The sequence below is a fragment of the Peromyscus maniculatus genome, chromosome 6, assembly GCF_049852395.1.
Source record: "Peromyscus maniculatus bairdii isolate BWxNUB_F1_BW_parent chromosome 6, HU_Pman_BW_mat_3.1, whole genome shotgun sequence".
Lineage (NCBI taxonomy): Eukaryota > Metazoa > Chordata > Mammalia > Rodentia > Cricetidae > Peromyscus > Peromyscus maniculatus.
In genome coordinates this window covers 78,649,463-78,672,077 of record NC_134857.1, presented here as the reverse complement: position 1 = coordinate 78,672,077, position 22,615 = coordinate 78,649,463, and the positions used below count along the sequence as shown (strand labels likewise).

Sequence of the window (22,615 nt, the reverse complement as noted above, 5' to 3'; positions counted from 1 at the left end):
CCATAGTCTAGCCCTGCATCTAACTGTACTCTCTGCTTCATGCTTCATGGTGACACCTAAAGCTAGACAATTCCTGGAATGGCATACGCATGTGGATTTAACTTTTATTGATTCTTTGTGGATTCCACATCACACAATCTATCCCACTCACCTCCCTGTGACATCTCACCCAACTTCTGACCTTGCAAACTCCCCCCACAAAACAAAACCAAATTTAAAAAAAAAAAACTGAAAACCAAACAAAACAAAGAAATAAAACAAAAAACAAACAAAACATAAAAACAAAAGAAGAGGAATCTTGTCTTGGAAGCTGTGTTATCTTAACACATGATCAGTGGGAGATAAGAAGACCAAAATGCCAAAGATGTGTGGATAGTAGAGTACAATTTCAATGTGAACTGTAGCTTTTGAATTGTGAACTATTTATCGGTCCAGAAACCACCTGTGTTGGTTTTGACAAAGGATTTGTCTCTGCTTCACTCATATTGTAAAAATTTTGAGTAATTCTTGACTAATCTGGGACAGAATATTTCATTGTGACCCCATGTTTCTGGACCACAGACTCCACTGTGTGAAACAGCATGCATCTGAAAGTCCTTTCAGTGAGAGAGCTGCAGGGTGCTGTACTCAAAGATGGTTGCCTATGGATGTGCTTTCCCAGATTCAGACACTTAGAGGCCACAGCAGCCTTGGTCCAAGAGGCTCTGACAATTGGTGGAATTTTCGGCAGAACCTGGCATCATACATATAATGCTAGTTTTTCAGGCACATATAATGCAGGACTTCTGGAATCTTGGAGCCCTCTACCTAGAGTTTAAAGAAAGCCTGTGAACTCAGAGTAATGTGTAGCAGAGCTAGATTCCTTATAAGGAGCCTCTGAGAGAGTGATGCAGGAGGCTATGATGGTGAAGCATTGGCCGCAGTATAAACCTATGGTGTTAGAGGTGTGAAGAACATGGAACACCTGTAGAGGAGACTTGAAGCCAACAACTGGAGACACTGAAGAGTGAAGCCATGCATGCCACAAATAGTTATGCCATAGAGATATGGTTGCTGAACCCAGTTAGAACATACTTGACACAGAGGCCAAGGGACTTTCTTTATGGACATTGTCTTCTTTCATTCTTGTCTTCTGTAAGATCATGCAATACTCATTTTGGCCCCAATTTAGATACGAGCACAAGTTTTGGGTGCAAGGCTCTCAGGTATTCTGTAGGAGTCCAGAGAGACCAGTGGGATGATCAATACGTTAATGAACCAACCACAGTCATCAGGGAGAGGTGCCCTCAGGGTTAAATGCTTGAATCTGAAATTAGGAGACTCACTGATGTTCTCAGATTTGACTCCCAATATGTGTAAACAGTAGGTATCAATTTACCAACAGAAGAAGTGACAGATGCGTCTTCTGCTAAGGCAATCTTCTCAACTCCTTATTCAACCACTCTACAAAGCTTCTCCCTTTACCACCTCCATGTGTTATCCATAGCTAATTACACTGTCCTTATAAATATGTTGAGGGCCCCCACTCCTCAGCTGGGTGTGGATCCCATTTCTAAACCAGATGGTAGGAGACTACAGTGACTCAACTGTTTCTCCTTGGTGTGAGTACACACATCATTGAAATCTGAACCTCAGAAAGTTTGATATGAGCTTTAATTTTAAAGAGATGCAATCTGGAGTAAAAGAAGTATGAAATCTAAGAAAATGTATTTGATAGTGAACCCAGGCCCTGACCCCTGTTTTCCATCCCTGAATGGTGTGGGAACAATAAAAATGACAGGGGTGACATTTACCATCTGGGAGCCAAGGGTTCTAGACTTTCAGACTTTACAGAGATCTCTATGTGTGTGTGTTTCTGTCTATCTGTCTCTCCGGTTTTTTGTGGGGGAGGGGATAGTTTTTTGTTTTTTTTGTTTGTGTGTGTGTGTGTGTGTGTGTGTGTGTGTGTGTGTGTGTGATCCTGACTACGAATTTTGATTTGGGTAAAGAATAAAGGGTTTCTATCCCATGCTTTGTCAACACAGGTTTAAAATGACAACTTGTCATTTCATTAATAGGAAGTAATATTTAAATTAAGAAAAACATGCAGGCACATTCACAGACATCTGAAAATCCAGATGCTATAGTACCACACTCAGTTGTAGAGAGGCAACTGAACACTGACATGGACATTATATCTCTGGAATTGTTCTCACCAAGAGAGAGCTATAGAAATTGTCACAAGGACCATGCCTAGTGACACAGCAAAGTTTGCTGAGCTGTGTGGAGATTTAACATTTTCTGTGACTGAGGTATCCATTTCTTCTGCCTTATCTGCAACACCAGAGATTCTCTCTTCCCTATTGTGTACTCTGCGGTTTGAGTTTGACTTCCTTGTCTTTTCATTTCCAGGTTTATCTCAGGTTGGGTTTGCTTTAGCTGTTCCATGTCGACTTTCATGTCTTGAACTGTTTTCACCATGTCCCTCACTGTTCCTTTGTGTTTTCAAAGACATCATTAAAGGTTTTTCCACATCCTCTGTGAGGTCCTTGAACATATTCAGAACTGCTGCTTTGAAGTCCTTGTGTTTCCATGCTGGTGTCTTGGCCTCTGGGTTTGTGATGACTGAGGTGATTTTAGGTGTTGATGTCTGGTCTTTGTTGTGTGGGTGCTCTGTTGTTGGTTTTTGTTGCCCTCTCTTGGTCTTAGGAGAGTGTTGTGGTTGTGGTTCCCGGATAGACAATGTTTCTGCAGATTGATGGGTGGCAAAGAGAAACAGAGGTGGACTAGGTAAAAGACCCTAGAGTTGCTCCAGAAAATAGGCAAGGGGATCCTGTCTACATCAAGTGATGGGGTCCCCAGGAAAGTAGACATGTGATAGAAAGTGGGCCTTCTGCAGTAGAATGACCATGTTTCTGAAGCTTTCCCATACACCTTCTGTTCAACTCCATTCCCTTCCATCATTTGTACATCACACTTAAACCTGTGGGTGAGCACATCTCTGAGCTTCCCTTATTCATTGGCCACAGACTGCAGAATCCAGTGGAAAAGAGGAGGAGGTCCACAGGCTGAGGCAGCTGCCAATCTTCCTGTGCCTTTACTGCCTCCTTGTGGTGGATTGCATGTAGTACATGACTCCAGTGTGTAGGAGTTCTAACTGCCACCAGCAACTCTGTACCCAGACTGAGTAGGTAAGAGGGTGGGGTCTTTGTTATCCAAAGCATTCTAAGGCCTTATGCGTGGCAGGCTAGATGCACAAACCAGGTCACTCTCCTTTATTTCCACTCACCCTTATTAGACCTTGGGAGACTGCTTTCCCCTGAGAAAATGGAATAGTGAATTCAATGAGGGATTTAAGTTGGCTGAAATCAATATTGAAGATCCTTTCTCCTACCCCACCATATCCTTTCCTTCTGAGCTAATGGAACAGGCTTGTGGAAGGCGTTCAGTTTACCCTGGGCTCATGGACACTCACTCTGTGTAAGATGATGGGGTGTACGAGCTCCAGTCCTCAGCTGCCCACAACCTGGGAGCCAGGTGAGAGCTCTTATTTGTGTCCTTGTGGGTGGTCCCTTAGGCTCTCCCCTCCCTCTTATAGAGTGAATGCTAAAGCTACATCCTCAGTGAGTGTCCTCTTAAAGAATTGATGGATAAGGAGTCAAAACATAAACATGTAGCCAATTGTGTGGAGAAATCGTCCTTGGAATTTGCTTTTACTCCCAGAAACAGGTGCCTCTTCCTTTTATACCATAGAACACTGTCCAGTGAGCCAAACTGGAGCTCTCTCAGCCTGGCAGGGCAAAGGAAGCAGAACTGGCTGACAAAGGCAGAGCATCCACTTCCAGATGACCCCTTGCTAATGTGAAACCAAGTGGGCTTCCTGAGCTATAAATGGCCTGCTTGAAAATGGAGCTTGTTTCTCTTTCCTGATGCTGTAGTAAACAGAAAACACTCTTAGGTTTGGTTTGCTGTATAGAACTTCAGGATGTATTGGTGAAATTATTAAGGCCACTCCATGTAGTTAAAAGAAGATTTATTTAATGGCGTAACTTATAAGTGAAGGGATAGGTAGGTTGAGGGTTCTGGCAAGGGCGCAGCGTAGTCCAGCAGTGTTCTCTGGAGAGCTCTGTCGGTCCACCTCTAGTGTCCGGGATCCCAGCAGCAAGAGAGCACAGCATGTCCCTATCTCAGGTCTCCAGGGCCCTGCCTTGGCCCCGCCTTGTAGGTGTGACAGTTACCGAAGCCTCAATGGGGGTTGGAACTTCCAGACCAAAGCTGGAATGGCTACCCACTACAAGGATGGTTTTGTCTCCTGATTCTAGTTCAGTAGTTCAGTCCCAATCATTGTCATCCTATGAACATTAATCAATGTGGGGTGAGAAAGAAGTATTGATGCTGGATGTGACTTTCATGTTGTCTGTGATACAAAAAGGCAGTTGAGTTACTACCCAGTTGTGACAGAAGACAGTTTTCTTTCCTCTATACTGTGTCCCCACAGCTCCCTCAGGTTGATGATGTCTGGTTGAGCAGACGGGCCCTATTACAATTGTGGGTTCTGTAGTAAGCTACTGACTCTGTTATCTTGTAGGCCTCCCCTGTCCTGACAGGCTTCCTCAGCTCAGGGAAGCTGGGGGATGAGAGGGAGGGAGGGGAAGGAAAGATGCTAAGGCTATAGAAGGATATGGGCTTAAGAGATTGGTAAATGGAGGGAAAGAGAGGGAGAGGCAGCTACATTTAGAGGTAGGGGTAGCAGATTTTCACATTGTAGGCTCAGGAGGAGGTACATTTGGGCGAATTCATTACAAGGAGACTCTCAGATCATCTCTGATGCCCAGGGCCATTTCTAAGAGTGTTACAGTCTACTGGGTAGCTCTCAATGCTTGTCCTGGTTCTAGAGAGCCCCATGTATAGGTGGTAAGAAGGGTAAGAAGGAGGGAGACCAAGGGAGGCAAGACTCTGCCCTGGAGGTACAGAGTGTGTTACAGGGCTTTGCTGTACCCACTGACAACCAGTGTGAGCTCCACCATTGAGTGGGAGGAGGTAGGTTTGAATTTCCTAAGACCATGAGTAAGATGCTGTGTCTGATCAGGTGATGCTGAACTGAGGCACTGCAGGTCAGTCATCTAGTCCATGCTAGGGCCCACATTCTGTGGGAGTGACATTTTGTTTCTGTTCTGACTATGGCCTTAATTGTATATAGAAAGGAAAGCTGTAATCAAGATTCACCAAAACAATCTCCGGATTAGGCATAAAACCTTTTTATTGTTCTTTCTTTGAGCTTCATGAAGCAATGGGAATTTTCTCAGAGAAGCAATGCTTTGGGACTGTGAGAGGGGAAATGGAAACACTGGTGAAATTCTAAGTTACAGGAGGCTCTGCTCAGTTCACCACCAGAAACTGAGCCTTTGGTCACAGCAGTTGAGGCACAGCCTGTGTGTCTCTGGGCAAGTGCTCAGGGCAAAAGTTTGGGACTGTGTCAGTGCCTGGCAAGGCTTTGGTGACCAGAAGACAAGTTGGCCAGGGTGTCAAAGGGAAGTGTAGGAGTTGGGTTGTGTCTTAGACCCTTCTGGAGGACCTGACATCTCCAGGGCCATGTCCCTGCCATGGTCACATCACTGAGTCTTTGTGTTCAGTGTCCCCTTGTGCTGCTCCACTAGTGACCCGATCCACTGTGAAGTTTTCTTTCTGGCTTCCTCCCAGCTGACAGGTGGCTCATAGCCCAGATCTCGCTGAGCTTTCTTGTAGGAGAAGGTGAACACACTATTTGCCATTGTGACCAAGCAGCGGTTTAAAGGAGGCTGGTAATTGTAGATTGGACGCAGCAGGAAACTCACAGTTTCCAACAGGAAAGCAAGCCAGTAGAGCAAGGGCAGAGGAAGGCTCCAACTGGGATCAAGGCGGAGGCCCCAGTCCTTGCTCAGGGCATAATTTAAATCAACAAAGCTTTGGTGAGGGGTTTCATCTGAGATGTAGTAGAACTGACCTTGGATATTTGGTGACTTCTTGGGGTCTTGTAGGCCCCTGGCTGCCAGAATGTGTGCCCAGGCTGCATTACTCACAAACACTGGGTTGACCACAGAGAATTTGGCAAAATTGTCAAGTGTGCCATTATTCTTGAGTGCTCTATTTACTGCATGTGAAATGTGTTGGCTCCCTTCCCCATAGATGAATGGGAGTCTTAAGGCACAAGTGTGCAAAGTGCCACCATCTTTCAGGGTGCACCCATTGGCTGCCAGCACTGCCTTCTCAGCCATCTTTTTGCTATATGGGTATGGATGAGACCATCTGCTTTCATGATTGTCTTCTTCGCAGCCATTCTGGATGATCTCCTTGTAGGAGTTTGGTCCAGCCACAGACACTGTGCTGCTGTAGATGAAGACTGGGACACTGGCTTCCACACAAGCATCCAACAGGAGCTGAGTACCTGAGTATGGGAAGTTCATCATTACTGTTAGGAAAGAGGCTGAAGGGTCCACTGTGGAGTCAGATTCATCCCACCTCGACCGCAATGGAAAGACTACTACAGATCTAAACACATTCTTAACTGATCTTGACTCAAATTGCCATTCTATAGCCACAGAATAAACCCCAAATTAAAAGAGGTGACATTTAGATTCTCAAAAACAGGGGATTTCTAGGTTTCTGAATTTATAGAGCTATCTCTCTCTTTTCTCTGTCTCTCCCCATCTCTCTATCACTGTCTTTCTCTTTCTCTCTCTGTTTGAATATAATTATTTTTCTTTTCAGTGTTGGGATCACACCTAGGCTCTTCCACATGGTAGACAAGGACCCTCCCACTGAACCTCTGTCCTGGTTAGCTTTTTATTGCTGTGATAAACACCAGGACCAAAGGAATGTGGGGAGCTAACAGTTTCTATGGCTTCTATGTTCTCATGGCAGTGTGTCACTGAAGAAAGTCACCCAGGAACAAAGGCAGAAACTGTGGAGGAATGCTCTTTACTGCTTTGCTTCCCATGTGCTCATCTTGTTTACTTGTATAACTCAGGACCACCTGCCTAGGGGTGACACACCCCACAGTGAGCGGCCCCTCCCATATCCATCACTGATCCAGAAAATAACCCACAGATATAACCCCTGGCCAATCTGATGGGAGCCATTTCTTAGATGAGGTTCCCTCTTTTCAGGTGACTATTATGAATAAAGCTGACTAAAATGAAAACTAGTTTTTTATTCTGAAAAATATGCCCCCAGATTTTTATTCTGGTGATTTATTCCTTTATGTTTTCTAGAAACTGACATAAAGAAATTCCCATTATTTTGAGGATGTTGTTCAATAATTGAGACTTTGCCTTTTGTGTAGGTTTGATTCCTGAAACAACAACCACAAATTCAAATATGCTCCTCCTCCAAATAAAAGCAAAGAGTTCCTTATTTTTATGTATTTCATTTCTTTAAAGGAAGGCTGTTTTTAATCCAAAAATTCAATTTACCATATTCTCAGAAGTAGTTCAAAATTACAGCATGCCCACTCAGGTATAATATAGAGGCATTATGTACTGTTATTTTAATTTATCTTATTTTTATGTTGGATTCTTATTCCTATGTATTCCAGACTGGGCTCTAGGTATGATCTTCCTGACTCAGCCTCCTGAGTGTTAAAATTACAGATGGGCACCACTCCATCTGGGCCTGTAGTATACTCTCATAATAGACATTAAAGGCTGGTATTTTATCTCAGTTAAGAGTAATACAGAACTGAGAATCTGTATATTTAAGCACCAATGTGCAGGGCAGGGTATGAGGAATGTAGCTAGGTAGAATTAATAGGGATCCCTTTGAGTTGATAATGGCCATCCCCAAATAATTAGTTGATTTGGAAAAGGGGCCCAAGTCAGTAACTTTGGAGATTGGTGGAGGATACATTCCAGACAGGACCTTGAAAACAGTGGTACTAAAAAGACTGACTTTTGATAGGGGGTCAGAGTCATCATGTTATATGGTAATGTCCTTTATTAAAGTATATTGCAAATCTACTTTCTGAGGCATGTACCATTTAAGGATGAAGATATGAGGAAGACATTCTATACCCTGGCTAGGACCAGTTTTCAGGAATAGACTTAACATTGATCTGTAGAGATGACCTTGTAGGAATTGGGAAAACCTTTGCTGTTAAGAAAACATGTGCTGGATCATTCTTTCTGGCAGCCTCTGTGGAGAGGCTTTGATGGCTCTCTACTGAGGAAAGGTCAGGGTCTGGTCCAGAGAGGCAGTGTGTAGGAGCCCAGATGGGAGAAGGGCTCCCACATTTCACCAGAGGGTACTCTTGAGGAGAGAGTGATAGGAGATATTAGATAGAAGGAGAGAGGGGGTGGAAACAGAAACAGAATAGCCTTGGGTGGGCTTGGGTCATTATTAACCCCTCATCTCCTGTCTCTTCTAAGGGGCTATTTATAGGAGTACCAAGGGGTGGAGCAAAAAACATCCTCCTAGCTCAGCCAAGTACAGACTTTCCAGCCACCTGGTCACCACACATGTGGTCAAGCAATCCTCTAATGCAGTTCTGCTGGGTAAAGCAAGCTCGGATCTCACTAGGAAATCTTAATGACCCTACAAAGCTCCTAGTTCTTGATATAATAATTCCCCCCCCCCCACACACACACACCATGTCCCTCAGATAGACTGTACCTGTCTCAGGTCATTCTTGATTAATTTGACATACACAGATTCAAGAAGCTATCAAGAAGAAAGTGGCCCATCTTTGGTTACCAGCCCTGGCAGGAGGAGGTACAGAGCCTAACTTAACTCTGGCCCAGGTCCCTACTAAGATCTTGCAAACATCCACAGAGATCTCCACAGCTGCCACACCTCCCAGTAAAGAAGTAGAGGAGAATAAAAATGGGATATCCCTTTTGGAATAGGTCTAAGGTGATTACAGCAGTCTTAGCTGCACCAAGCTTCTTTTCTAAATCAATACTCTTTGCAAACAGATGTTCAATAAAATTTTCAAGAGACTATTTTGATTCCCAGGAAAAAACAGTCATTTCAAAACACTTCAAAGTATCCACTCATGTAAACAAAATCTATACCAATTATAAAGACACTTACAAACTAACTCCATTGTGGGAGGCCTACTCCTTCCTAAACAGAAACAGAAGGAGTGGAAACTTCTAGGAAGAAGGCAGGAAAGTTCCCCCTAATTATGATACCTTTTTGCTTAAGTTTTCCAGGGGCCACTGAGACCATAAAATTATATTTTGAGCTATCATTAAAAGTGTTCAAATATATCTGAAGGCAAAAGTGTAATAAAAACAATTCTAGTATGAACATCATTACACACCTTTTACAAACTTACATTCAACATTTATACTTCTTACATTCAACATTTATACATTTTACATTCAATAATTACACTTCTCACAATCAATATTTACATTTTTACATGCTTAATTCAAAAGGAAACTCTATAGAACTGTTTTACAAACTTACCTAGTAAAATCACTTAACAGATCTAATTTACATTGAAAATCAAATTCTATTAGCAAACATCTAGAAGAGATTTCTTAACAGAACTATTAACAAGACAGGAAGTATGCAAATCATTTCTAAAGGTCAGAGTTAATAGTCAGCTTTGATATCATTCTGAAAGTTTTCCTGATAGTTTGAAGTCAGAGCCTGATTCATCAGTGGCTGTAAGATTGACTGCGGGTAAAATTCCCTTTTCTTAATTATTTAAAGCTGCTTTTTATGATTATCATGAGCGTTTCAATGATGTCAATGTTTCTCTCTTGCATTTCAAGCACAACCCCAGATTCTTTGTTTTAATTTGCCCATAATATTTTTCCTTTTTCAGATCCAAAGTAATTTCCCAGTATCCAGACCTCTTTCCCTAGTTTTCTAAAGGGTTTCAAAGTGACTTGTTGACAAACAGTATCAGTACTTTAATTGCTTCCTGACAGGCAACTGTTCACCTGTTTCTAGTTCTTGAGAGGCAAGCTAACAAAGCTTGTGGAAAAAACAGCATTTTGACCTGGAAAAACACTGAAAAAACAGAGTTTGGGGGCAGGGCAGTACCAGTGTCTCTTTTACAGACTTCATTTCCCAAACTGCCTTTCTCTATATTGTCACACTGTTACAAACCACGTTATGGACTACGTTTTCCAAGCTTCCTTTTTCTGTCCCATCCTGTTACAAATGAACAATGTTTCCCATGCTGCCTTTCTGGTCCTCCACAGTCCGAGATCCATTTACTTGGTTTGTGTTCATACAGAAAGTCAAGATCAGGAGAACTTTTTCCACACAGGAGGTTTCTGTTCTCCCTGAACTGCTGGCATTGACGGGTGGACTTCCTTCACCTAACATTGTCCCCAGAGTAGTCCACACCTGTCCACATGTGCACACTCAGACAGGCATTTTGGTAACCCTTTGCCCCCTCCCTCTTGCCCCCTTCCCCCCTGCACCTTCCTCGCCCTACCCCCACCCCTGTTTTACTGGGTAAGTGAAAAAGTAAAGAGACTACTTGAAAAGAGAGCTTTTTCTTTCTTTCTTTTTTTTTTAAGCAAGATTTTTCCACTGATAGAGAAAGAAAGGAAAGTTTTTCCAGAGATGTTCTTTTCTCAGCCTTGGGTGCTGTAGAGCCCCACCTTCTGACTTGGGGCTGGTAGTCCAGGAGGCCATGCTCCTTTCCCAATGGCCTTGTTTGTATGCAAATTTTGCCTTAGCTCTTCCAATGTTGCCTTTATAACTGCTGAGAACTTAGATCCTGCAGCTTTTTCCCCTGGGTCCTGCTCTGCCTGTGCTTGGGCTCCATCCTTCAGTGGGGAAGCTGACCCACTCGGATCTCTGCCTGTACTCTCCCAAGAATCTATTGCTAGTCTCTTGCCACAGGGGATTTGGGCTAGGGTCTAAAGTATCTGCTGTTTGTCTAATATCCACTGGATGGGGAGAAAGGACCAGCAGAGAGGATTTGCCCTGTTCCAAGAGGCTTTTTGTTTTTTCTTGAGCAATTACAGGTGATTTTCCCATACTAATGGATTTTAATTCCAGATTATTTAATTTTTGCCATTATAGAAAGAGAAAAAAAAATCTGAGAAGAAAAGACCTGAAGAGCTTCAAGTTTTTCAGAGAGAGATTACTAAGTTTTTCCCAAGAAAGCTTTCAGTTTTTGAGAGAAAGATTACAAATTTTCCCCAAGACTTATGTTCTCTAAACTTCGCTTCATGGCCAAGGAAACTAATTCTGATGGTGAATTTATCATACAGTAACAATGTCAGTGGAGTGAAGAGTTTTATTTCATCTGCATCTGTCTCAGGGAAAATTCTTTCCTCTGCCACTCAGGACTTAAATCTAAGCTGTTCATAGGCCAAATCTTCCACAGGAATCTTTGTCTGCCCGTTTTTCTCATCTTTGATAGGTTTTTGTCTGATTCTTTCCCAGAAATTTGCATTCATAGTCCCATAGTTGGAAAAATCAAGAAGATAGTTCCTCTATCTTGTTGCTCATCTTATCCTAAGGTTTTTCTACACAATATTCCTACATTCTACCTTATATTTTTTCCTTAATTTTTATAGATAGAAATTAAGAGAGAGAGAGAAAGAAAGAAATCTAGATAGAGAGAAATATACACTGCAGCCTCACTTACATTTAGCTTTGGCTACCTAATTTTCAGTCTCGAGAATAAAATACTGTCACCTTTATTTTTAATTCATTATCAGGCATGCCCCCTTACACCTGAGACAACTGCACTCTCCCTTTTCCAAGTCACCTATCCCTGTTTCTGGCACCATTTGTGGGAGCCCAGATGAGAGACTGGCTCCCACATTTTATGAAAGGTTACTTTTGAGGAGTGAGGGATAAGAGATATTAGATAGAAGGATAGAGGGGATTGAAACAGAAACACAGGATAGCCCCAGGAGGGCCTGCATCATTATCCACCACCCCTTCCTGTCTCTTCTAAAGGGCTAGGTAGAGGAATACAAAGGGGTGGAACAAAAGACCTCCCCCTAGCTCAGCCAAGAGCAGATCTTTTTCAATCACCTGGTGACCATGCACATGGTCAAGCAATCCTCTAATGCAGACCTGCTGGGTGAAGCAAGCTCAGATCTCACTAGGAACCCTTTGTGGGCATTCACGGCAGTGGGTGGGTGGACATCAGGCATTTGGAGATGGAGTCCACTCACTTTGGCATGGAGGAGCAGGAGAACTTCCTGGCTGTTGAAGGGTCCTGGGTGTGGCTTTGTGTTTTCTCTCCTCTGACTACCTGTGGGGCCTCTGTTCCCTCCTCTCTCAGCCCAATCTCTTCTTCTAAACATCAAGGACAACCGCCCTGAGTTCTCCTAGTTGGGCTGGCAAGCAGAGGCATCTGACAGACCCAGAGCACAGCAGGTGTTCCATGGCTGGCACTTTCCTTCTTGTCCTCATGCTATTTGACTGTTCTAATTTTCCCACTCTCTCCGTATCCTCCTGAGACATTGTACCTTTCAGGTTGATATCCAGGACGGTCTGTCTGGGGACAGAACCAAAGATGTCAAGGCTGGCAGCGGTGTGGATGACAACAGAGACGCCCTGGCAGGCTCTCCTCAGGCACTGGGCATCCAGAATGTCTCCCCTCAGCACTGTCACCTTGGCTTTTGCCTGCAGCTCTGAGGAACACAAAGCAGGTCATTGGGAAGCTTTCTGCACAGGTAGGAAGTTTCCAGACACAGTATCAGTGACCTAGGCCTTCAAGGGCAGTCAGAGTGAGGAGATCCTGGGGAGGAGGCCTTTCTACAGAAGAAACAATAAATAATCAACAGTCAGAAAGTATCATTTGTAGGGAAGGAGGAAGCATCTGTGTCTATCCCTCCCTTTGTAGAAAATGAATCTGAGCAGTGAGATGTGATTTGTGCTTCGCTCATAAAAACAGAGTTATGGGAATTCATAAAGTGATTAAAGCAACCAGAGAGAGGTGGTGGATGTCAAATGTAAACAGGCAGAATTAGGATTTAATTGATAGAGAATGGAGAATCACTTGTGGATTTTCACTGAAGGAGAAACAGAGGCAGAGTCCTGCCCTGGGAAGCTGTAACAGTGCTCTCAGGTGGCAAATGGACAGGCATGAAGACATAAGAGTAACCTGGGCAAGTAACAGGTTAATCAGATTGTGTCCTCCAGAGTTCCAGTGTGGAGGACCCAGAAGTGAGAGACATGAAGATGGAAAACTGAGCTCTGCTCCTATAGGTCTTGATAATTTCTCAGTCTGGGATGAGCACAAATGAAGAGTGAGCTCAATTACAGAGAGGAAACTGGAGTTCCAGTGAGAGAACTGAGAATGGGATCCTATGATGGGTTTAGGTGAGTATTTCTTATTGGATAGATACATTGTAAATGAGGCCACCTCCAAGGGACCACAGTACATCCAGGGGCAATGGACAGCTTCAGGTTCCTCTCAAATTTATAGGATGATACTAGCTAGCAATGACAATGTCACCCAAATTAGTTCACAAAATTGATGGTGTGGCACATGCAGCCAGTATCTATACCCCACACTGGCTCGAGCTTCATAATTTATACAAGACTTTCTCAGTTTGCAATCTTCTTTTGCAGCTATCTCATGAAGTTAGGATGCTAGTGTTCTTAGTAGAGGTTGGGTGTAGTGGGAAGCCATTCCAGCTTTGACCTAGAAGTTCCAACCCCCATTGAGGCTTTGGTAATGGCCAAGCCTACAAGGCAAGGATGAGAGAAAACACTGTAGACCTGAGATCTAGAGGTTCTCTTGGTTCCTGGACCCTGGACGATGGAGGTAGATCAAACAGAGAACACTGCTGGACAGTCCTACACCTTTTCCAGACCCTGTAAACTATCCCTTCACTTGTAAGTTAACCCACAAAATAAAACTCCCTTTTAACTAGGTGGAGTGGCCATAATAATTCCACCAATATCTGATGCCCAACCTGGGGCATGAACCCATGACCCTGACATTATGATTCTCATGCTCTACTGACTGAGCTAGAAAAGAACATACATTTTTCTAGTGAAGGCTCTATTGTCCCCCTGCCTCCACTCAATCCATGCCCACTTCTCTATGCACTCTATGAGCATGACTATGACTCTATGACTCATTTGGATTCAACTCTTTTGATACAATCAGGTCAACTAAATATGCAATGAACACCAAAGAATACTTTGATAGAGGCAGAAGTAGAAATCCAGAGCTGGAGAAATCCTTCTTGGGACCAATTACAACCTCTCCTGAATATGTCTACTGTAACCCCTTCTCTCCCCACTCAGGAAACTAGGAAGGCCTTGAAGTAGAGAGTGATGGGGGAAAGCCTTCTGGGAAGGAGGCAAGTGCCAGAATGTGAGTCTCTTCCTGTGTGATTTCTCCTCCACTCTTCTTAGCAGCTGACTTTAGACAGACAGGGTCAGAAGAGTTGCTGGGACAGGGCAGGAGTAGCCCAGATGCAGGATTAAGTAGACTCACACATCTGTTCTTGGGGGTCCTGAGATACCAGGAGGTGACATCTTGAGTGCTTTGTGGTAAAGCCACATCTCTCAGCTTGGCCAAGACACCATGGACTTGGCAATTGTTCTTCACTGCCACATCGTAGAGCTGATGCTGTGGTGTGAGCTGCAGTAGGAGATCCAGAGAGAAGCCACCACACTCCAGCCTTTAAAAGGACAGAGGTCACCACCAGACCTCCTGGACCCCTACCCTACTTTGTCTTCTTTTAGCTGTGGGATCTTGAGGAAGTCAGTTAACATTGTTGCACCCAAAGTCCAATGTCCCCAAAGACCATCATAAGACCAATCTGAATGCAAAGGCAAAGAGCTTTTTAAATTCACGAGTTCAAACGCAGGTCCTTTTTCCATCTACTCAGCAGTGGAGTGAGAGGTACCTTAATCAATTACAGGATACGATTTTTATAGTGGTGATGGTGGGTGGTCTAGAGGAATTCCAACTCTGTAGAGTCACAAGCTCAGGATTGGTGGATACTCCAGGTTGGAGATGCTTGGTTTGAACAGATTGGAGTGTTGCAGCTGCAAGGAAATTGACATATTCTCTAGCACTTTATGTCATGCGTCTTTATCATTTGCAGACCCACTTTCTCTGACCATTAGACATTCCATTTCTTACCTGCAGGAAACTTGCTCCCTCTGACAGCTATGGTATATAATCTGTCATATCCTTTGTGTTATGGTGGAAATGTCTGGAACTCGTTTTTTTACATGGCTCTTAATTGTCTGGGTCTACGCACAGCACATCATCTGATGAGTTTCCTAGGGACTGTTGCCCCCAGCCTAATCCTCTGGTGGGTTCCCAGGGCTTGCTGGCCCCTGTCTGACCCTTCTCTGAGATGGCTGTAACCCTGTCATCCTCTCAAACATCTGTGTTGTCCCCTTGTGTATAGAGTCAGAAGACAAAATTTCCTTTGTTTTGGCATCTCATGGGGGTGGAGAAATAAGGAGTTTCCACCATTAAGATGTCTCTGACACAATAGGACACCAGGATTCTCTCCTCTTACTGAGAGAAGGGAGATTCAGTTAACAAAAATGCCTCCATATGATGAGACTGTAGGCAATCCTGTAGGGCTTTTTCATCATTAGTGATTCATATGGGAGAGCACAGCTCATTGTGGGTGGTGCCATCTCCATGTTCTATAAGAAAGCAGGCTGAGCAAGACCCGAGAGCAAACCAGTGAACCCCACCCTCTCATGGCCCCTGCATCAGCTTCCTGCCCTGTTTAAGTCCCTGTGCTGATTTCTTTGGATGATGAAGAGTGATATAGAAGCATAAGCCAAATAAACACTTTCCTCCCCAAGTTGTTTTTACTCATGGTGCGTCCTCATATCAATAGTAATCATTACTAAGATTCTTTAGGTTATTTATTTCTTTGTTTGCTTGTTTGGAGACAAGGTGTCTTGGTTATTTGTAAGGAAGTTAAAATAGTAAAACATGAGGCAGAAATTTAAAGTTTATGTATTTTGGCATTTTGTTGTATGTAACAAAGGGAAACAAATGAGTATGGAAGAGAAGTGTGACATTTTTTATAAGGGTTTATGAAGATATATATAAAATAGGAAAATGTGTCCAGAAGAAGGCAGAGGTAGTTTTTTTTTTTTCGTTTTTTTTTTCTTTTTTTGGTTTGCTTGTTTGTTTCTGTGAAGATAAAGATGATCCCAAATTATAAAAAAGAGAGAAGACCCAGAATGAAGGAAACAGTTGGACTAGTAGTGAATGGAAGTAGAAAGCTGCAAAGGAATTTCAGAAAGGCACAGGACTTCTTGTAGGAGATACAGGGGTCCTCATGCCCACAGATGAGCACTAGGGGATCCTGGAATGTTAGCACATAGAGTTTTTCCTTCAAGGGAAGGAATGCATAACCAGTTGTCTGTCCAGAAGGCTGGGAGCAGATGTGCTTTCTAGTCTAGTCAACTTTGCACAGTCTGTGTGTTTGAAAATCACACACAATCCTCCCCCAGACCCATATCATAGGTTATTTTCCCAATCTATAGAACCCATCTTTAAGGAAGGCATCCCTTGTACTTCATGAAAAGTTTCTGTGTTATCATGTCTGATACTTATTTAGCTTGCTTTGTTCCTTAAGGTTTATGTATGTATGCTTTATTGTACACATGGGATTGAGTTACTTATCACCAGGAAAATATTGGCTAAATTGTGCTGTGTTTAAATACACCAAAATTAAACTAGTCAGTGTTAGACTCCAGAAACTGGAACCAACACCAACTATTTAGAGGTATTGAACTAATTTCTTGCCTCCCAGAAACTGTTACCCTATTAGCATTGGTGCTCAAAAAGCCCTCTGAAACTTCTGGGACAGATGCACATGAGATCAAACAGTATTGACTCTTGTAGATTATGAATAGATTTCAAAGACTATACCACCTGCATAACTTTTGATTCTCCATGTTCATATTAGGGAGTTTTCCCAGGAAACAAAAAGCATAGACTCAATAAACAATACAGGGAAGAGCAAAACCAGAGAGGTTTCTTGCATCTGATCTTAATAGAGAACTGTGGCCCCTCCCCTACTTCTTTGGAAAAGGTGGGCCATCTAGATTCTGACATCTCCTGTGTCCTTAATTGTTTTGGCGATTTTTTGTTGTTTTGTAATTTTTACCAAATCTTATAACATTTTATATATTTTACAAACTAAAAATATAATGTTTTTAATTTACTACTAACTTTGGGATTTCAGGAGGTCCTGAAATTCCAAGGGACCTATATGTTAGACCTATATTTACAAATATGCATTTATATGTGTCCCAAGATTACATAACATCTCCAGAGATCTGACGTGTTTAAATGTACGTTTTGTTATCATTGTTCTTATAATATAATATTACCACATGTTTAAAACAATATACAAATTAGCTTTTTTTTCTAATTCCTTTAGAGAAAAAATGGAATTGTATTAAAAATTTTGTTCTGCCTCAAAACTATTGTGCAAATGGAATTTGTTTGGTTCTTACTAGGTTTCTCTCTCTCTCAGTGTGTGTGTGTGTGGGGGGGTGTTTTCCTTTTAAAACTACTGAACTTCATTTACAAAAAAACAGTCAAGGGAATTGGGTCTGGGTAAACACCTGTGTGAGTTTGCTATGCTCTGTGTGTCTTGGTGATGTCTCAGCTGTTACTGTAGCAACCATCTGCCTGGGCTCAGAATTTGCCTCTGGGATTTCTGGCTACTGAATCTAGTATAATAACGGGGATTCATAAGTCATTTTGTTATAAATAATATTAAAGTTGTTTTATGCAATTCTACTTTATTCAAAAAACAGCTGTGGGAGTCTAGCATGGTTAAAAATCTGTAACAAAAATTAACTTAAAACTTGGAATTCTAAATTGGAGCTGTTCTGGGAAACAACTCTTGATTCTCCACCATCTAATCTAACAAAGTGTAGTCAGGCTCTGGCAGCCATCTTTGCTAGGGTTGGAGAAGAGGGAGGTCATGTGACTTCATTGGCATCTTAACTAAAGGTGACTACATGGAGTGGGCCTACCAAGGAAGCAACAACAGGTGTCCAAGATAGTTTAGATTAGGATGTATTTTTGTATGATAATTCCTCTTCTATCCTGAGAACAAGTTTTACGGAAGATAGATGTAAAACATTGCTAATTGAATGAGGTATTAAAGCAAGGAGGTTAGATATACATTCCTAAATCTGTCTGTGTTGGCCTGAACAGAACTTAGGTAAGGAGAGATCCTTTGCCAGAATGCTTACATTTTTCTCTTTGTGGCATATCTTGGCAAGGCCCCCAGAAATGTACCCACATCACACTTTGTGTTTCTTTGTTTTAAGACTCTCTGAATGGGCAGAGTTTGGAGAGAGAGACAGGAATGGGGTTTCTCAGACCATGCAGGGACTAGTTGGAGGTTCCAGCTGAATAAGACTCTTACAACTATTGCTTGTTAAAACTCTGTAGACTATTACTTTAACACAACAATACTGGCCCATTATCATAAGATGCTAATCATCGCAGCAAAACAGATAAAATTTAATTTGACAATGGATTCCAGATAAGTGTAGCCCAAGAACTACTCTTTCCAAACCTCTTAGTTGCTCAAGTGTGTCTTAAGTGTGTGGACACTGAGGTGTGGTGGTTGGCATGAGAATGGCTCCCATAGGTTCATGTATTTGAATACTTGGTCCCCATTGGTGGAAAGGTTAGGGGCCGTGGCCTTTTTGTAGGCAGTGTGTCCCTGGGCATGGCATTTGAGGCTTCAAAAGACTTGCATCATTCTCAGTTAGTTCTCTGTCTTGTCATGTGGGTCAAGACATGAGCTCTTAGCTATTGCTTCAGTGCCATGCTGTCTGCTGGCTGCCCTGCTCCCTGCCATAATAGTCATCAGCTCTAACTCTCTGGAAACCATAAGTCCCCAACAATCTCTTTCTTCTATAAGTTGTTTTGGTCACAATGTCTTATCCCAGTAATAAAAAAGTAACTAAGACAGGCCTCAATCAACTCCCTTCTTCATAGGATCATATCACACCAACTCCAGGTATTGGTTTATCTTGGGAAGGAAGGAAAATCAAAATCGAACTATAGGGTGTCTGATAAGAGATTTTATACAGACCCTATCTAACAAAGCCAAGAAATTGGTGGGTGGGATCCAAGCAAAGAGGTTGAATGAACTCTGGAGAGTATGGAGGAAGAGATGCATTCATAATGGCCTTACACTGGGAGCAAGGGTCCTGCACAAGCTATATCCACAGAAGGATGTGAGAATGGAACAACTGGGAAATGACTGTCAACACAGTGCTTGCACTTGGTCTGGGGTGGAGGAGAGATACAGAAAAACATAAAGCACCTCTCCAGCATCTGTAGACACTTCCCTTGAGGATGAAAGACAGAGAGGAGGAATGATGGGAAAGACATTGGAGGAATCCCCATGACACATATGAAGTCCACCTGGCCCTCAGTCTGCTTCTATCCTGTGTATATGCTCTCTAGTCCCCCTCTCATTCTCTCTCTCTCCCTATCTACCTGCTTCATAAATTTACCTCTACATTATAATCACCCCCTGCCATGACCTTTACTCACCTAGTCTTAAATAAAAAGAAACTACAAAGATAAATGAAAATTTTCAAAGGAGGCAGGTTCACACTGCTCAGGTCTCTAGTTTAATAGTCTTTTGCTAGTGTTGTACTATATTGCCATGTCCAGACCATTTAAGACACAAAAGTTTCCAGCAAGGAGAAAACTGATCTGCAATGTCTACATAGGAGAGCAGCCTGAAGGCCCAGGCCCTGCCCATGGCCATGTTCTCTAGTTCTGGGTCATCCAGAACCCACTTTTTCCAACTATGCAGTGCCTTTGATGCTGTCTCAACTGTGATTGTTCCTGCTGAGGCTCTTCACAGATCCACCTGTTTCTTACTTGGTGACAAGAAAGCCCTCCCCATGCCCAGTTCGTGTTCACCATCCTCCAGGTCGCTTACTGGATAATTCCTCCTTGTGTTTTGGAGTGAAGGACCTGAACAAGGCTCTGATCTCCTTCAGCTCTTTTTCCTGAGCCAACATGTGGATGATCCTCTGGCCCAGAAACCCTCCTGCTCCTGTCACAAGGCAGCTCCACTCTGGCATGGTCAACACAGGAAGCAGATCTCAGTGGCCTCGGGTGTGATGTAATGTCACCCTGGGGAGGGATAGAAAGAGAGGTGCAATGGGTACAGAGTCATGGAGTTCCTACTATGATGACATAGTAGAAAAAGATGTCCTCAAGGTGGTTCTTGAACATTTCTCTCATAACATCACTTCCTTGATTCCAAAATATTTGGGTTTTCTTCAACAAACAAGCAAAAGTTCAGTTCTTCAGCAGACACCAGATTTGCAACCTCGAAGTCAGGTCAGCTCTGACACTGAGACACTGTCAGACCTCACATGTCAGGCTGTGCCCCAAGTTTGTTCCTCTCACATAAGATGCCACTTGCAAGCCTCAGACTGTCTTACCTGTGCTTCTGAGAAAGCGTGCACACACTGGGGCCCTACAACTCCACACTGCATTTGGTTACTTACTGCAGATCCTCTTGGACTTCATGGACCAAAGCTTACATCCATTAGCTTCTGTAGCACGAATCTTAAAAGATCTTATAAATAAAAACAAACCTGGAGTCAGGTATTGGGGTGAACGCTGAAAGATCAGAGAAGCAGAACAAGCCACAGCTAACCTCACCTTGCCAACTTCTCAGCTGATCCTGTTTCCTGGAACTAGAAGCCTCTGAGTCCTCATCCTAATGTATCTCAGCTGAACTGTTGATGAAGGCTAAGCTTAAAAGAATAAAAAGAACTCTACTTCCAGGTCCTCATGCCTTTTATACCTTTCTGATTGCTGCCATCACTTTCTGGGATTAAAGGCTCTTGTCACCATGCCTGGTTTGTTTCCAGTGTGTCTTTGAACTCACAGAGATCCAAATAGATTTCTGCCTCCAGAGAACAAGGATTAAAAGTGCATGTGATACCATTTTCTGGCCTCTATGTCTGTCTAGAGGCTGTTGTGATATCTAACCCCAGATAAGTTTATTTTGGTGCACTATATATTGGGGGGGGGGAACAATATCACCACAAGCTTCCTATGAGGGATACTACAAAGGATATGGAGGAAGCTGAGTACAGGCTGAGGAATGAGAAAGGGAAACAAGGCTTCTACATTCTTGTTTGATGTAGTAACTCCAAGAATGTTTAATTGTCCAGCTACCCAAAAGCTTAGGAGACTGGGCATTCCTGCATCAATTGATAATCAATACAATACCCCACATGTCAATCTGATATAGGCAATCTTCAGTTGAGGTTTCCCCCTTTCAGATGACACTAGCATATGTTGTGTACAATCAAGGGTAATCAAACATGGCCAAGATTATTCACTCAGTGTGTTTGCTGTAATACTCCTTGTTATTGATTTGATAAACTTCTCTTTGCCTCAATTCTTTGAACAGCTCACAGTTAACTGCAGAGCATGCACATGCTCATCTGAAAGACATGGCTGTATTTATCAGAATAAGCAGATTCTGATCATTTTTTTGTTGGTTTGTTTGTTAAGATTGACATCAATAGGTGAGCAAATCACCTTATGGTAAAAACTCTTTAAGGCGTGTCCAATCTACAGCCCATAGGCCCATGTGGCCAAGGAGATCTATTAATGCAGCTAAGAGAAAGCTGAGAATTTAATTTGACTCCATTATAGGGTGACCGTAAACTTTGTAAGTGACCAAGTCTGGCTGTATTTTCCAAAGTATGGACATATCTGCATGGAAGGGGCTCAAAGCCTTTCTGGTTGTTAAGGTCCATACAGAGTCCAGTGTAGGTCCCACATGGTGCTTTTTTTGCAGTACCTTTCTCTATAAGCACAACAGAATTTATTCTAAACACAGAGAACACATACATTGTGTTTGTTCACACTTTGAATGCCTACTTCATATTATCCAAAAGTTGTGTAGACAGTTCTTGGGACTCAATAAGGTTCTAGAACTAGATAAGTGGATATTCCCCAATTAGAGACATGATCCTTTTTATAATAAACTTAAGTACAAGAAAGGCAACCATTATACAAGAAGCCCATTGAAGAATGACTGTGAACTTTTATCTTCTTTCCACCCACCCTCACTTTCCCTACTAAAGCTTCCCTTGAGACTCTATCAGTACCTTGGTGTGACAGTACCTCATAGGATAGTATGCTCCAAGCTGACATGTCCTCCTTCCACCAAACATGTAGGTACAGGTGACACAGCTTGCTTGTATGCAGTCTGCATGAACCCTTGTATGCAGTTTCCATCACCCTTTTTTAATACCTTTGTTTCCTTTTGTTGAAAATAGATTTTTTTCTCACATAATATATCCTGAATATGGTTTCCCATCCTTTTACTCCTCTTGGCTCCTCCCACCTCCCCTCCCATCTGGATCCACCCCTTCTGTCCCTCATTAGAAAGCAACAAGGCTTCTATAAGATAATAATTATATACAATCAAATATAATAAGATAAAACAAAAACTAACACATCAAAATCTAACAAACAAACAAAAGATGAAAAGAGGTCAAGAGAAGGCACAAGACAGAAAAACTCATTGGTTTGCACATTTAGAAAACCCATTGAAAAATAACTCTACTGGAAGCTATAATATATTTGCAAAGGACCTGATTTTATCAAACAAGTCTTTCACTTGTTTGGTTAGAGTTACCCCAA

At 42.6% G+C, this 22,615-nt stretch overlaps 2 protein-coding genes across 10 annotated transcripts in view; one reads left to right on the top strand and one right to left on the bottom strand.

The window, feature by feature from the left end:
- Positions 1 to 22,615, top strand: part of LOC121826335 (uncharacterized) — a 187,933-nt gene that overhangs the window by 129,444 nt on the left and 35,874 nt on the right. The gene's annotated exons all lie outside the window — the stretch shown is intronic.
- LOC143273923 (NADPH-dependent 3-keto-steroid reductase HSD3B3-like) overlaps positions 5,216 to 22,615 on the bottom strand; it is a 40,793-nt gene continuing 23,393 nt past the window's right edge. For 2 of the 5 annotated variants that reach the window (XM_076574686.1, XM_076574687.1), the window contains 3 exons: positions 19,878 to 20,074; positions 12,414 to 12,578; positions 5,216 to 6,403 (listed from right to left, as the gene is read on the bottom strand). In XM_076574686.1, the coding sequence (XP_076430801.1) occupies positions 5,592 to 6,403; positions 12,414 to 12,578; positions 19,878 to 20,022 (1,122 nt within the window). In that variant the 5' untranslated portion in view covers positions 20,023 to 20,074 and the 3' untranslated portion in view covers positions 5,216 to 5,591. Of the gene's footprint in view, positions 6,404 to 12,413; positions 12,579 to 19,877; positions 20,075 to 20,454; positions 20,526 to 20,611; positions 20,962 to 22,615 lie in introns of those variants that run through there. The other 3 variants (XM_076574689.1, XM_076574691.1, XM_076574688.1) reach the window with 2 other exon arrangements.